Genomic DNA, 12446 nt, shown 5'->3' with positions numbered 1-12446 from the left:
CATCATCATGTCTTGCCACTTCCACAGACTTCTAACTTGTCCCCTTCCTGTCTGTTCTATACATAGCTGCCAGAGTGATTTTTTTTTTTAAAGTAAAAATCAAACCATGTCACTTCCCTGTTTAGATCCACTGGTGTCTTCCCATTGAGCTTAGAATAAAATCAAATCTTCTTTCCAGAGCTTACACATCTGGGTTTAATTTCCATATCTAGAAAATAGGGATAATCATGACTTTACCTAGAATATGAACTCCTGGAAGGCACAGATTTTTCTCTGCTTTGTTCATTGCTATTGTCCCAGTGCCCAGAACAGTGTGTGCACATAATGGGCACTTAATAATTTTTTGTTGAATGAGTAAACACATTCAGATTATATGGGCCTCCAGAAGCCTTTCTTTTTCCCTCTTTCAGAGCAACATATCATAGCTTCGTATTTTCTACTTTATACACAGAAAGTCCAGCAAAGGCTTCTGGTGCAATCTCTCCCCCCCGCGCCTCCTTTTTTTTTCCTGGCCCACAGCGGCGGCTTGCAGGATCTTAGTTCCCCAACCAGGGATTGAACCCGGGCCCTCCTCAGTGAAAGCTCAGAGTCCTAACCACTGGACCACCAGGGAATTCTCTCCCCACCCCTGTTTTATTTTTTAGATCTGAGGATACATTTGGGTCATTAGGAGAGGACAGATAAGTAATAGAACAAGAAACAGAATAGAAATTGGAAGGAACCCTGGGTAGGTTACTGCAAAATAGTAGCAACAGCATTTTAAAAATAAGCATTTTACTATAGAAATCTTGGAATATATGCAGAAATAGTAGAATAGTGTAATGAATCCTCGTCTCTTCATAGCCCAGTTTCAACAGTTATCAACTCATAGCCATTCTTTGAGCATCCAGGATTTAATCTGGAAATTTCCCATGGTAAAGAAATACCTGGTCTGTAGAAATTTGTATTACAGATGTATCTTACCCTGGGCATTGTTACTATTTTGTAAACCAACTGAGAACAGATTAGGTATGATTTTAAGAACTTCAGTTTCTGAAATATCTTTTCTGATTTGCTTTTTGTAGTTGCCTGAAATTTTACTATTAGTGTAACTGTAAATTTGCAAATCATGGATAAGCCTGAGAAGGGAAATACATGAAGCCCATTAACAGTTATTTATATTTTAGTGTAAACTGATTAATTAGGAGCATGCTTGACTGATAAGTAACGAAGCACAAGCTTTGACAGGAGGCATAAGATCACAGGGACCTGGGTGGGGGAGGCCTTATAAGGACTCCAAGCACTGGTCAAGAGGGTGCTGCTCTGCTATTTTCCATCTTTTCCTGGAGGTGGTTCTGGCCTCAAAGCCTATAGAAAGAGTTCTCCTTCCAGTCTGGTGGTGTTCCTGTCATCTGTCGTCTGGGTTCCCTTCTGCTGGCTGCAAAGACCTTGTGTAAGGCTGCTGAGGAGGTGATTCCATTCCAGCTAACTCTGCTGCTTGTTTATTTTTAGGTGTCTTGCAATATATTCAGAACTCTCCCTCCTAGTGACAGCAATGAATTTGATCCAGAAGAAGATGAACCTACCCTTGAGGCATCGTGGCCACACTTACAGGTACTTTGAACTACTATTTGTTATAAAAGAAAGATCCATTAACTCATTAGCTGATTAGCATGGGCATTCCTTGAAGGCCTTATTCACCAAGAAATCAAATTAGAGTACATTACTGGAAAGCTAGAGAATGCTTTTTATGTTTCTTACTGTTGATAATTAGGATGCCAAAAGAATAAAATAATAAGCATTATAATGCTTTAGGGTGGGCCCTCCTGGGTTGCATGCTCAGCCAGCTGTTTTTATTAGAGCTTCTATGTGATCCTTCCTGCTGGAGGCTCAAACAAGAACAGCTATTTTCACATTAATATTAGTTAGATGTGATTAGGTCACAGAGTACGTACCTCATTTTCAGCAGTTAGGTACCCGGGGGACTTTGCATGCCTGTCTTCAAGATAACCACGAATGTGTTTCTTTAGCCTGGAAGGGCAAAATCAAATTGCAATAGCTATTTCACAGTGTTGTAAGGAAGAGCAATAGCTGAGAAAAATCTTGTGCAAAGGCCGATTTTGCACTCTTGCACTGAGAAGGCCATGTTTTCCAGTCATCCTCATGTGCCAGGACAGATTAGGACCCACCCCTGCATCTCCTTTCCCAGCACCAGGCCCATGTATCGTCTTTACTTATCCATACCAGACCTCTTCCATCCTCCTTTCCTGGCTGCCTTCTTTCAAGGCCAGCATTTCTCAAATGAGTAGAACAAGGAAATGTGAGTGTAATGAACCTCAAAGCCATTTTTCCATTCAGTTAGAATGTCCTCAGAGGCTGGGTGACAGCTAGTGAGGAGGGAAGGGATGGTAGAGAAGGAATATGACCGTGTCTATTTTCACCCTAAGGCAGAAGTCACTGCATCTTTGTAGAAGTGTGCTCACAGTTACTAGTTGACTTTCTGAAGGGCAGAAAACTATGCAGCAGGGAGATAAGGCCTAGAGATATTCTAAGGGTTTATTTTTTCCCCCACTTCAGAATTATTGACATAAATTTGCAGCTTTTCCTGTCCTGCTTTGGAAGCTCAAGGTTGCTGCAGATATACATGTAATGCTCTTTCCCCTAGTTATGTGGAGAGCTTTCAGGGGCTGTGTTTTCTCAACTCTTACCTAGGCATGTAATACATATGTATTCCTGCTACCAATGCCAAAATACAGAGTAAATTAGTTAAAACATTGTAGTTGATTTACTATCTTAGATGCTTGATTTTTTTAATAAGGTGCCAGACATACTATCTGTAATCTAAGAAATTTGCAAAACTACTTGTGCTTTTCATGGTGTATCCCAGATTATGACAAAAGATCCAGAAAGAAAACAAAAAATGGAATTACTGTTTTGAATGGATGGACTTTTTGTCATGTCTTATTCTTGATGCTTGGCACCAGTTCACAGAAGTGCAGTATAGTCTGGAGGAAATTTAAAAAACAAAGCAAACAAAAAAGATTCTTTTCTCAGAAAAGTCCTGCATCTTGTGGTTGAAAAGACAGGGAAGGAGATGTCTTCAAAGCTTCAACTTGTTGTCTTGTCTACATCCTGAAGAAGAGAGAGTAGACCAGTCTTGCCATTTGCAGGAGCTTTTTGAATACTCTAAATCATGATCGCCATAGATATAAATTTCCCCTAAAGTATGATAAACTTTATCATACTCAATATTTAACTCAGTATTTCAGTTAATCCTTGCTAAGCTTAATGACTCTATAAAATATGGGTCTAAATTAATTTCTAAAGCTTATTAAGCAGAATTCTGCCACCAAAAATCTTGAGCTTACACTGTGTCTTTACTACAGGAACATTAACCATTAGTTCATCTGCAATGCTTATAACCAAAGCAACAGTGAGGAGTGATGCTGAGACCTGTACCCTTAATGGATCTGAAGTCACAAACTGTGTTCCAAAACAGGCTGGTTTCATCTGTGTTGACATCTTGTTTCAGCCTGTAGTCCTCTCTCCCCTTCTTTAGCTCAGGGGGACACATGACATAGGCTGGATCAGGTAAAGAAGCCTGTAAGAGAAAAGAATGAATATATGTATATGTATAACAATCACTTTGCTGTACACCTGAAACTAACATAACATTATAAATCAACTATACTCCAATAAAATTAAAATTAATTTAAAAAAAAGAAATCTACTCTTAAAATTCACAAATGAACCTTCATTCATAGCAAAGGCCAAGTCAGAAGGCACTATCTTTTGCTTTATGGAAGTATTTGTACTGGCTCCTGACTTGTCTCACGAATTCTGTGTTTTCTTTGTATATTCTGACTCCACAAATCAGTCACCTTTCCATTTTCACTAATAAGTGGTTTTAGTACTGGCAGGAGCCCTCGTTGAATGTTTAAGAAAACTTCTTTTCTGTTCGTGATAGGTCGTTCATGTCGTGGTGACCCATCACTAAATTCAACATTTTACTTTATGATTGATCCAACAATCGATTTTTCCAGACCCAAACAGCACTTTCTTCAGCCTTTTCACTTTTTCTTAACTCCAGCATTAGCAGTGTGCTGCTGATTCTGGCCCACATTTTGCAAGGAAGCACGGTGTTTATTACCAAATCTCTGACAATAGTAGAGAACAACAAAATCACATTATGGTTGTTGGCTAGGCTCCTTGCCTCACTGTCTGCTCCTGCACACTCTGATTTTAATTGTGGCTCGTATAGAATTACTCATTACAACAAATCATGGATCTTTGAGGATATTTAAAAATAAGAAAAAGTATTAAATCTACAAATTTTTAGTTCACATATGTCAAAAGATCTACTGTATGTGTGTCATTTGATCTTTTCTATTATCTGCGTTGGTATCTTTTAAACTGGTATCCCATGGTTACCATGGTTATTTTTTGCGTATTTTTTGAAATTGGGTCTGTTTTTCTAGTAGAATATGATTTTGTAGGACTTCCATTTACAATTAAGGGATTGTTTTTAATGCTTTACACTGGAGACTGAAAAACCAGAATACTAAAGTCTTTTTACTCATGTTCCTTGAAGAATTCACTTATGTGACCTTGAAAAGTAATTTATCCTCTGCAGTCCCTAGTCTTTCCCTTTAGAAACTCAAGGGAGATTTTTGATTCTGAGGTAAAATCTGTCTCTTAAAGTAGAGAACATTTATGCTTATTAATTAATATGTCTGAAGTGTTTCCATCAAATTTTTAAAACCATAACTGCTTTCAAGGGACCAGAGGGGAGAGGACATTTTGCCAATCCCACTGGAAAGCCCTGCTTGCCCACAAGTCAGGCCTGGAAGATGAGAATCTCTCCACTTTGTAGGAATCAAAAGAGAGATGAAACCCCTGTTTATGGGTTATTTGAACAAGGCTGATGTTCTGTTTGTAAAACCAAGAGTTGAAAGATTAGTTTATTGGAAAAAGAACAATCCTTCTAGGGGGTGTTTGAACTCAGGCATTATTATGACTAGAAGTACAACTTGGCAATGTTCAGATCACTGGGAAAGAAGTTTCTTCTGAATTCAGAGAGAAAAACATAGTTTTATAAAGAAGTAAAATCCTAATGTGAATACCTAATATTAAGTGTTAGAGTCTGAAGTCACAAGGTCACTGTGTGACACATTTAGGTTAGTGGTATCTGTAAACCCTTAGGGGGGACCTGAGACCTAATTGTCAGTGGCCTGCAAGGTCAAAAGTAGTTTTATAATAATACTGTATTATTTGCTCCTTTCACTGTGTTGACATTTGCACTAATATTTGTAAAAGCAGTGGTGGTTGAAATTGCTGTTGTGTTAGCACAAATGAGGCAGTTGTGCCCAACTGGTCTAGTAGTCATATCCTTCACTGCCATGCACTTACAATTAAAAAAAAAAAAAAAAAGCCAATTTCAATCAAGAATGTCCTTGAAGAAGCAGCAAAAATTATTAATTTTATTAAATCTTGACCTTTGAGTACACATTAAAGATAATATTCTTCATGATGAAATGGGAAGTATGCATAAAGCACATCTGCTGCATACTGCATGTTGTCTTGTGCTAAAACATTTGTGTGATTGTTTGAGCTGCAAGCTAAACTAGCTGTTTTTTCATGAACTGTCGTTTTTACTTGAAAGAATACCTGACAAACTATGGTTGTTCTGACTTGGGTATCTGGTGGATGTTTTCTCTAAAACAAACAAACAATTGTTTTACTACTGATAAAATTAAAGCATTGAAGAAAAATTTAGAATTAGAATTTTGAAAAGCTGTATCTTTCCTTTATCTGTTACCTTGAGCTTTACAGCTCCCCAAAGCTTAAAGCCTTTTTTTTAAAATGAAGTTAGAGATATTAAGGAATGTGACTTTTATTGATACTATGTATGTATGTAATGAAATGTGTCAACATTTGAAAAATCTCCATAACTCAGTGAACCAATATTTTCCAGTTGGCCAATGAATGATGTTAGGCATGCATGGGTAAAGATCATCCAAAGTGCAAGAGAGATGATTGGAATTTAGTTTAATGGTATGAAAAATTCATTGATACAGTTTCAGATTCTACAACTGCAACTTGTCTTCAAGAAATGACTATCAAGTTCTGGTGTGGTATCAAAGAAAAGTATCCACAATTATGTGAAGAAACTATGAACATACTCTCCCTTTTTCATACTAGTAGATTTGTGTGAAGCTTGATTTTCTTTATATACTTTAACCAAAACAGTATATTACGACAGCTTGAATATGGAGACAGATAAGATTCTGTCTTTTCTTTTTTTTTTTGTGGTAGGCGGGCCTCTCACTCTTGCGGCCTCTCCCGTTGCGGAGCACAGGCTCCAGACGCGCAGGTCAGCGGCCATGGCTCACGGGCCCAGCCGCTCCGCGGCATGTGGGATCCTCCCGGACCGGCGCACGAAACCGTGTCCCCTGCATAGGCAGGCGGACTCTCAACCACTGCGCCCCCAGGGAAGCCCAAGATTCTGTCTTTTCATATGCTGTTAAAGAGATTTACAAAAATAAAAAGGTGCTTCTCTTCCTAGTAACTTTTTTGGAAAATAAATTTGTTTTTTCACAAAAATGTTAGTTATGTTAACGTGATATATTTTATTGTTCTAAAATAATAAATATATTAAATTTTCTCAATTTTTATTTCTACTTTCATATATATATATCTCATATAAACAGAAAGCTTTTTTGAGTCTTCAATAATTTTTCAGTGTAAAGGAGTGAGACTAAAAAGTTTGAGAATGCTGTTTTAGGCAATAATGACAGTAATGACAGTGGTGATATGTGTTAATCACTGTGCAGAGGGCAATGTATCTATAAAAAATCACATTCATCTCAGGGATTATCATCCCCATTATACAGTTGAAGCAAAAGACTTTTAGAGAAATTAACTTGCCTAGGGTCACACAGTTAGTAAGGGGTAGAGCTAGGCTTTCAACCCAGTGTCTACCTGTCTCTTGAAAGTCCTGGTTTTGATATACTGTTGTATACTACACCAGGATTTAATGTATACTTTAACATAGATTTATTTTGCAAAGAGCGTAGACAGTGATCCCCCACGGTTTATTAAAACGGTTATTTGAGGTTGACTCTGCAGATGAGAGTATTCTTACTCTTTGCAGGTGAGAATATCCTGATACACCATCATATATTGCTCAGAGGAGTGTAAATTGCCATAAACTCTCTAAAAGGAAATTGGTAATGAGTGTTGAAAATCCTGACGTGTTTGGATATCTTTTGATCTAACAATTCTACTTTTAGAAATATTTCCTCATGAAATAATTGAACACGTGCACACTGATGCATGTTATATAATGTACATTCTGGCATAATTTAATAGAGAAGTAATTTAAAAACTACTTAAGTGTCTAAGCATAGGATATTGGTTAAATTAATTATGAGTATTGGAATTATTCATTATAAATATGTATAATGGACTGCTTGTAGCTTGAGAATGATGGCTTAGATATTGTTGGCATAAATTGTCCACAATATATTGTTTAGATGGTAAAAGTAGTTTTAAAACTATATTATATATATATATATTTATAGTACATTGGTATATTGTAGAAGTATAGAGAAAAATTGGGAGTTTTATACATTAAAGTGTTAACAGTGGTTAACTCTTAATGGCGAGATTATGGGAGATTTTTATTTGCTCTCTTTGGCTGTGTTTCCAGATTTTACATTTAAAAAGTTAAAAATCACAACATCAGCTGTGAGCTACAAGAAAGGCTGGCACTGCTAGTTGAATGATATTAAAACCTACTAAACCCCTTGTCAGTTTTAGTATTAGAGCTTTTTAAGGTTTTTGATACTATTCTCAGTGAATTATATTTTGAAATTAACGATAACCTATTTGTTGCAGCTTGTATATGAGTTTTTCATACGATTTTTGGAAAGCCAAGAATTCCAACCCAGCATTGCCAAAAAATACATAGATCAGAAATTTGTATTACAGGTAAGCACATTGTTGTGGTTGCATGTATTCGTTTTTCAGTTGATAACACTTTATCTCATTTTCTCTTGATGTTTGTTAACAAAATCTTACAGTGACAGTTATATCACCCTGTAAACAAATATATACACATAAGTTATTTTTCATTATTGCCCATTAAAAGGAATAGGTACCTCTTTAATTTATTGTGCTGGAAATTAATTACATTTTAAACAACAAGGAATGCTAATGCCTAAATCCCTGCAGTTTTCTTTCTTAAAGTTTAATTATAAAGGAATTTCATTTGTATAACCCTAGTTTGTGTGAATCCTTATGTAAGCTTGAAGACTTTTATTTGCATAAGGGCTTTAAACTATTTCATTCATCTGTTAAAACTGAGTAGGCATGGTCTAGAGCATAGGTAAGCTTTAATAAATAATCAAAGTCAGGGTACTGGTGAGCTTCCACAACTAGGAAGTAGCACAGCTTAACACCTTAAGATTCCCTTGAAGAGATTAACTCTCACCTATCTGTTTGGAACTTTTCAGGATACCTACGTACTTTTCTTGATTTGTCATTTTACGTTTTATAACTGTAAATCATATATTTTTACCCCGGAATTGGGTACTTTCATGGCCCTGAATATTTAGGTAGTATCTCCTTGCTCTTGTTAACATTCATCTATAAAAAATTCATTCTTGAGCCAACTGATGTATGGATTGTTGTAACTCCTTTCTAAGTGATTAATGAGATGCCTTATGTGGAAAAGAATAAATATCTCCTAGTGAGCCAATATGCAAAACTTCAAATTTAAAGCATTACTTTGGAGAAAACTGATCTCCTATGCCTTACTTGGATAAAGGTTGATAACTTCAGTGATGACCTCATTCCTTAAGTTAATACATTTAGAATTCTGGACATACTAGGTTGAGAAGCCTTGGAAAAGTGCGATTTGATATATAGCCAGAGAGGTAGTAGATAAATAGGTAGATTCATGGATCACTGGGAAATAGATGGATCCAGACCCTTATCCCAAGTAGGTAAAATGCATTTCAGGCAAAACAAAAGCAAGACATAACAGGTCTGTGTTTGTATTGGAAAGTCCTTGCATTTCTGTAGCACTGTATAGTTGTCAGACCACCTTTACATGCATTATTTAATTTGATTTATACAGCGATCTAGAGGAGACATGGCTAAGTTTTGTGCCCATTTTATAGATGAATAAATCTGATGTCTAGAAAAGTTATCCAGGTTTCCCCAGCACATTTCCTATTCTGGTTTTCTGTCCATTAAACCATGATGCCTCCTTGTGATTCCCTTTACCATAACTTGGAATGACTTCAACGCAGGAGTAGCCCCCGTCTCTCAACACTGATGAAAAACAAGGTTCTCTTACATTTATTGTAAATTAAAGTGCCCGAGAGGATCGGATAATGATTCAACAGTAGACACTGTGTTTAGTTGACATGGAAACAGTAAATCCTGCAAAGGGCCCAGTCAGTGTGCTCTCCGTGGTTGATGGGTACTGATAAAGCTCCTAAAATTAAAACAACAGAGAAACCCATACTTGGAAGGGACATTTTGGGTTGTCTCTTCTAGTTCTTTACACCGTGAATCAGTTTTCTTTGAGACCCTGATGAGGGGTGACCTCTCCTTGCCCTTTTTCAGTGAGAAAGGGCCACATACTCAGGTAGATTGTTCCATTTTTGTTAGAAAGTTATTTTTTATGTTGAATCTCCTTATACCTGATACCTTTTGGCCTTATTTCTTCAGAAGAGTTCCTTAGTATATCACTAGCCCAGGCATAACCTTTCAGGTCTTAGAACACAGCTTTTATATTTACCTCTTGCCTCTTTTTCTCTAAAACAGCAGTTACAACTCAAATGCCTATAGGCTCACTTATAATAGTCTGGTGGCCAGATGTCAGACAATAGGAGGCAGACCAGCTCCTACTGAAGGGAGCTTTGACTATACCTCTTTTTTCAGTATTGCCAGACATTTTTTTTTTTTTTCCAAGAGAAATTTTTTTCTCCCAAATTCAGTTTTTTTGTGAAATTTTCTGATAGTTTTAAAATCCTGTTCAGAATGAATTAAAACCATCTGCCTTCTGGATCTAGCCTACCAGCTGTCAGTGTGTGTTCTCTGCTCTAGACTGAGTCCTTAGTTCTGTCAACCCTGTCTCATTTGTCAGTTTTTGGTCTTCAACATGTGTCCATTTGTCTTCAAGGATGACATCTATGTCTGAACACAGTGCCCTGAGCCTGGTCAATCCAATGCAGCTTAGAGTTGGGGGTCTCCATTCCCTTGTCTGGATGCTAGGCTTCTTAAAGGGGAAGTCTCATTAGCTCTTCTTGCTGTTCCATGACACTGCTAATTTAGGTTAATAAGCTTGTGGTCTTAACTGACTTCTAATTTAGTTTTACACATGTTGTCATAAACCCGTTTTCGTTTTCCCTTGTTCATTTTACAGTTTGCTTTTTTATCTAGGTGTAGGATCTGACATGTATTCCTATGGAATATCTTATCTCCCCAGCCTTCTGAAGTCTTTCTGGATCTTGATTCTGTCATCCACCTTATTCACTGTGCCTTCCAATCACGTCTGTGATTACTAGCAATTGGTCTCATTGAAGCCATTGATTAAAATTGTTAAACTAGCCAGGACTCAGGATAGAGGCCTGTGGCATGCCTTTAGCAACTTCCCTTTATTTTAGCACAGATTCACTAATAACAGTGTTTGGATTCCCTCCCTGAGCTGGTTAGAAATTTACCCTAGGATGGGGGCTTCCCTGGTGGCACTGTGGTTAAGAATCCGCCTGCCAATGCAGGGGACACGGGTTCGAGCCCTGGTCCAGGAGGATCTCACATGCTGCGGAGCAACTAAGCCCATGCACCACAACTACTGAGCCTGCACTCTGGAGCCCACGAGCCACAACTGCTGAGCCCACGTGCCACAACTACTGAAGCCCGCGCACCTAGAGCCTGTGCTCTGCAGCAAGAGAAGCCACCGCAATGAGAAGCCCGTGCAGCACAATGAAGAGTAGCCCCCCCCCCCGCCCCCGCTCACAGCAACTAGAGAAAGCCTGTGCACAGCAACGAAGACCCAACACAGCCAAAAATAAAATAAATAAATAAATATTTTTTTAAAAAAAAGTATCTTTAAAAAAAAAAGAAAAAGAAATTTACCCTAGGATGTCCTCATCTTCGCATTTAAGATTTTTGTTTATAAGGAGAGTGTAGAGACTTCATCAGATGTGATGGTAGAAGCCAGGACTTCATGTTTACAGCATTCCCCTCCTCCATGGGCCTTGGAACATTATCATAAAAGGAATGCCAGAATTCCCTGGCTCTCCAGTGGTTAGGACTCTGCACTGTCACTGCCAAGGGCCTGGGTTCGATCCCTGGTCAGGGAACTAAGATCCCTCAAGCTGCGGGCACAGCCGAAAAGAATAATAATAATAAATAAAAAGAAAAAGAAATAAAAAGGAACGCCATTCGTCTGCCACGGGGCATTAGTGAACTTCTGGGGGCTCCTATTGGTTTACTGGTAATGTTGCCCTAAGTACTTGCAAATCATGGCATTGATCATCTGTCCCCAAGTTTTGTGAGAGACAAGTAATAAAGTATAAATAGTGAAGCTCATCTACTTATGCTTTATATTTTCAGTCCCTGCCTCTTTTTTTCAACTTTTTTGCCTTCTTTATCTTCCCTCTGCTGGATCTGTTGATGAACTCAGCCTTTAGACCAGGGCTCACCTCAGTGCCTGCATCAGTTATGAAAGGGTCAGGCAGGGTATTGGAGGAATTAACGTCACCACTGAGTGGTACTTGAATGTAATCACGTGAGTAACCAGTGTACTAATTTTCATGATGGGGATAAGCTCTGGTTGCCTATCAGCTGCCATCTTCCAAATTACCCTGTTCATTCATGTTCGTAACCTGTAAAGTTGGCCTCTTATTCCTTTTCCTTCCCTAAGTTTGCCCCAACACCTTCTAGGAGTGGGGACTCAATCCCCTGCCTGCTTCTCCTAAGCTTCCTTCCTCAAGAGTTTTGGTCCCGACTTGAGACCTGATGGCAATGGGTGAGCCTTTTGGAGCTTGAGCATTACTGCTGAGATTCTATCCTGTTATCCCCCATCCCACCCTACCGTCCTCTTCCTCTGACCACCATGCCTTAACTGTCCTTGAGCTGGCAGGTCCTTCGTATGTCTGTACCGTCTAGTCAGCTCATTCATTTTGCATACCCTCAGTTTTCCCTCTTTTTTCTCTACCGCATGGACTCCCAAGGTGCTACCTGGTCCTAGCCTGGTTTTCTTGTGCCATGGGAACCCTCATACTTTTCCCTATTGCAAATCAGGATGACATTCACCTTATTCCTTTTCTTTGAGCAGATTTCTTATCCTCTGTGGATTCTCAAAGATCTCAAAAAGAGTTTTCAACTCAGAACTCTTTTATTTAGTAAGACATAATTTATTCTAGCCACAAGATTTACACTTACTTTCT

General features: G+C 38.3%; 1 protein-coding gene across 4 annotated transcripts in view; it reads left to right on the top strand.

Moving 5' to 3' along the window:
- Nucleotides 1-12446, top strand: part of PPP2R5E (protein phosphatase 2 regulatory subunit B'epsilon) — a 152600-nt gene that overhangs the window by 107896 nt on the left and 32258 nt on the right. For all 4 annotated transcript variants that reach the window (XM_029237008.1, XM_029237010.1, XM_029237009.1 and 1 more), the window contains exons 4-5: nucleotides 1492-1593; nucleotides 7879-7971. In XM_029237008.1, coding sequence (XP_029092841.1) covers nucleotides 1492-1593; nucleotides 7879-7971 — 195 coding nt within the window. The remainder of the gene's footprint in view (nucleotides 1-1491; nucleotides 1594-7878; nucleotides 7972-12446) is intronic.

The sequence above is a fragment of the Monodon monoceros genome, unplaced genomic scaffold, assembly GCF_005190385.1.
Source record: "Monodon monoceros isolate NGI ecotype Baffin Bay Population unplaced genomic scaffold, NGI_Narwhal_1 Super_Scaffold_21, whole genome shotgun sequence".
In the NCBI taxonomy this organism is placed as follows: Eukaryota; Metazoa; Chordata; class Mammalia; order Artiodactyla; family Monodontidae; genus Monodon; species Monodon monoceros.
Note: the sequence above shows the minus strand (reverse complement) of the source record. Positions and strands in the feature narration are given on the sequence as shown.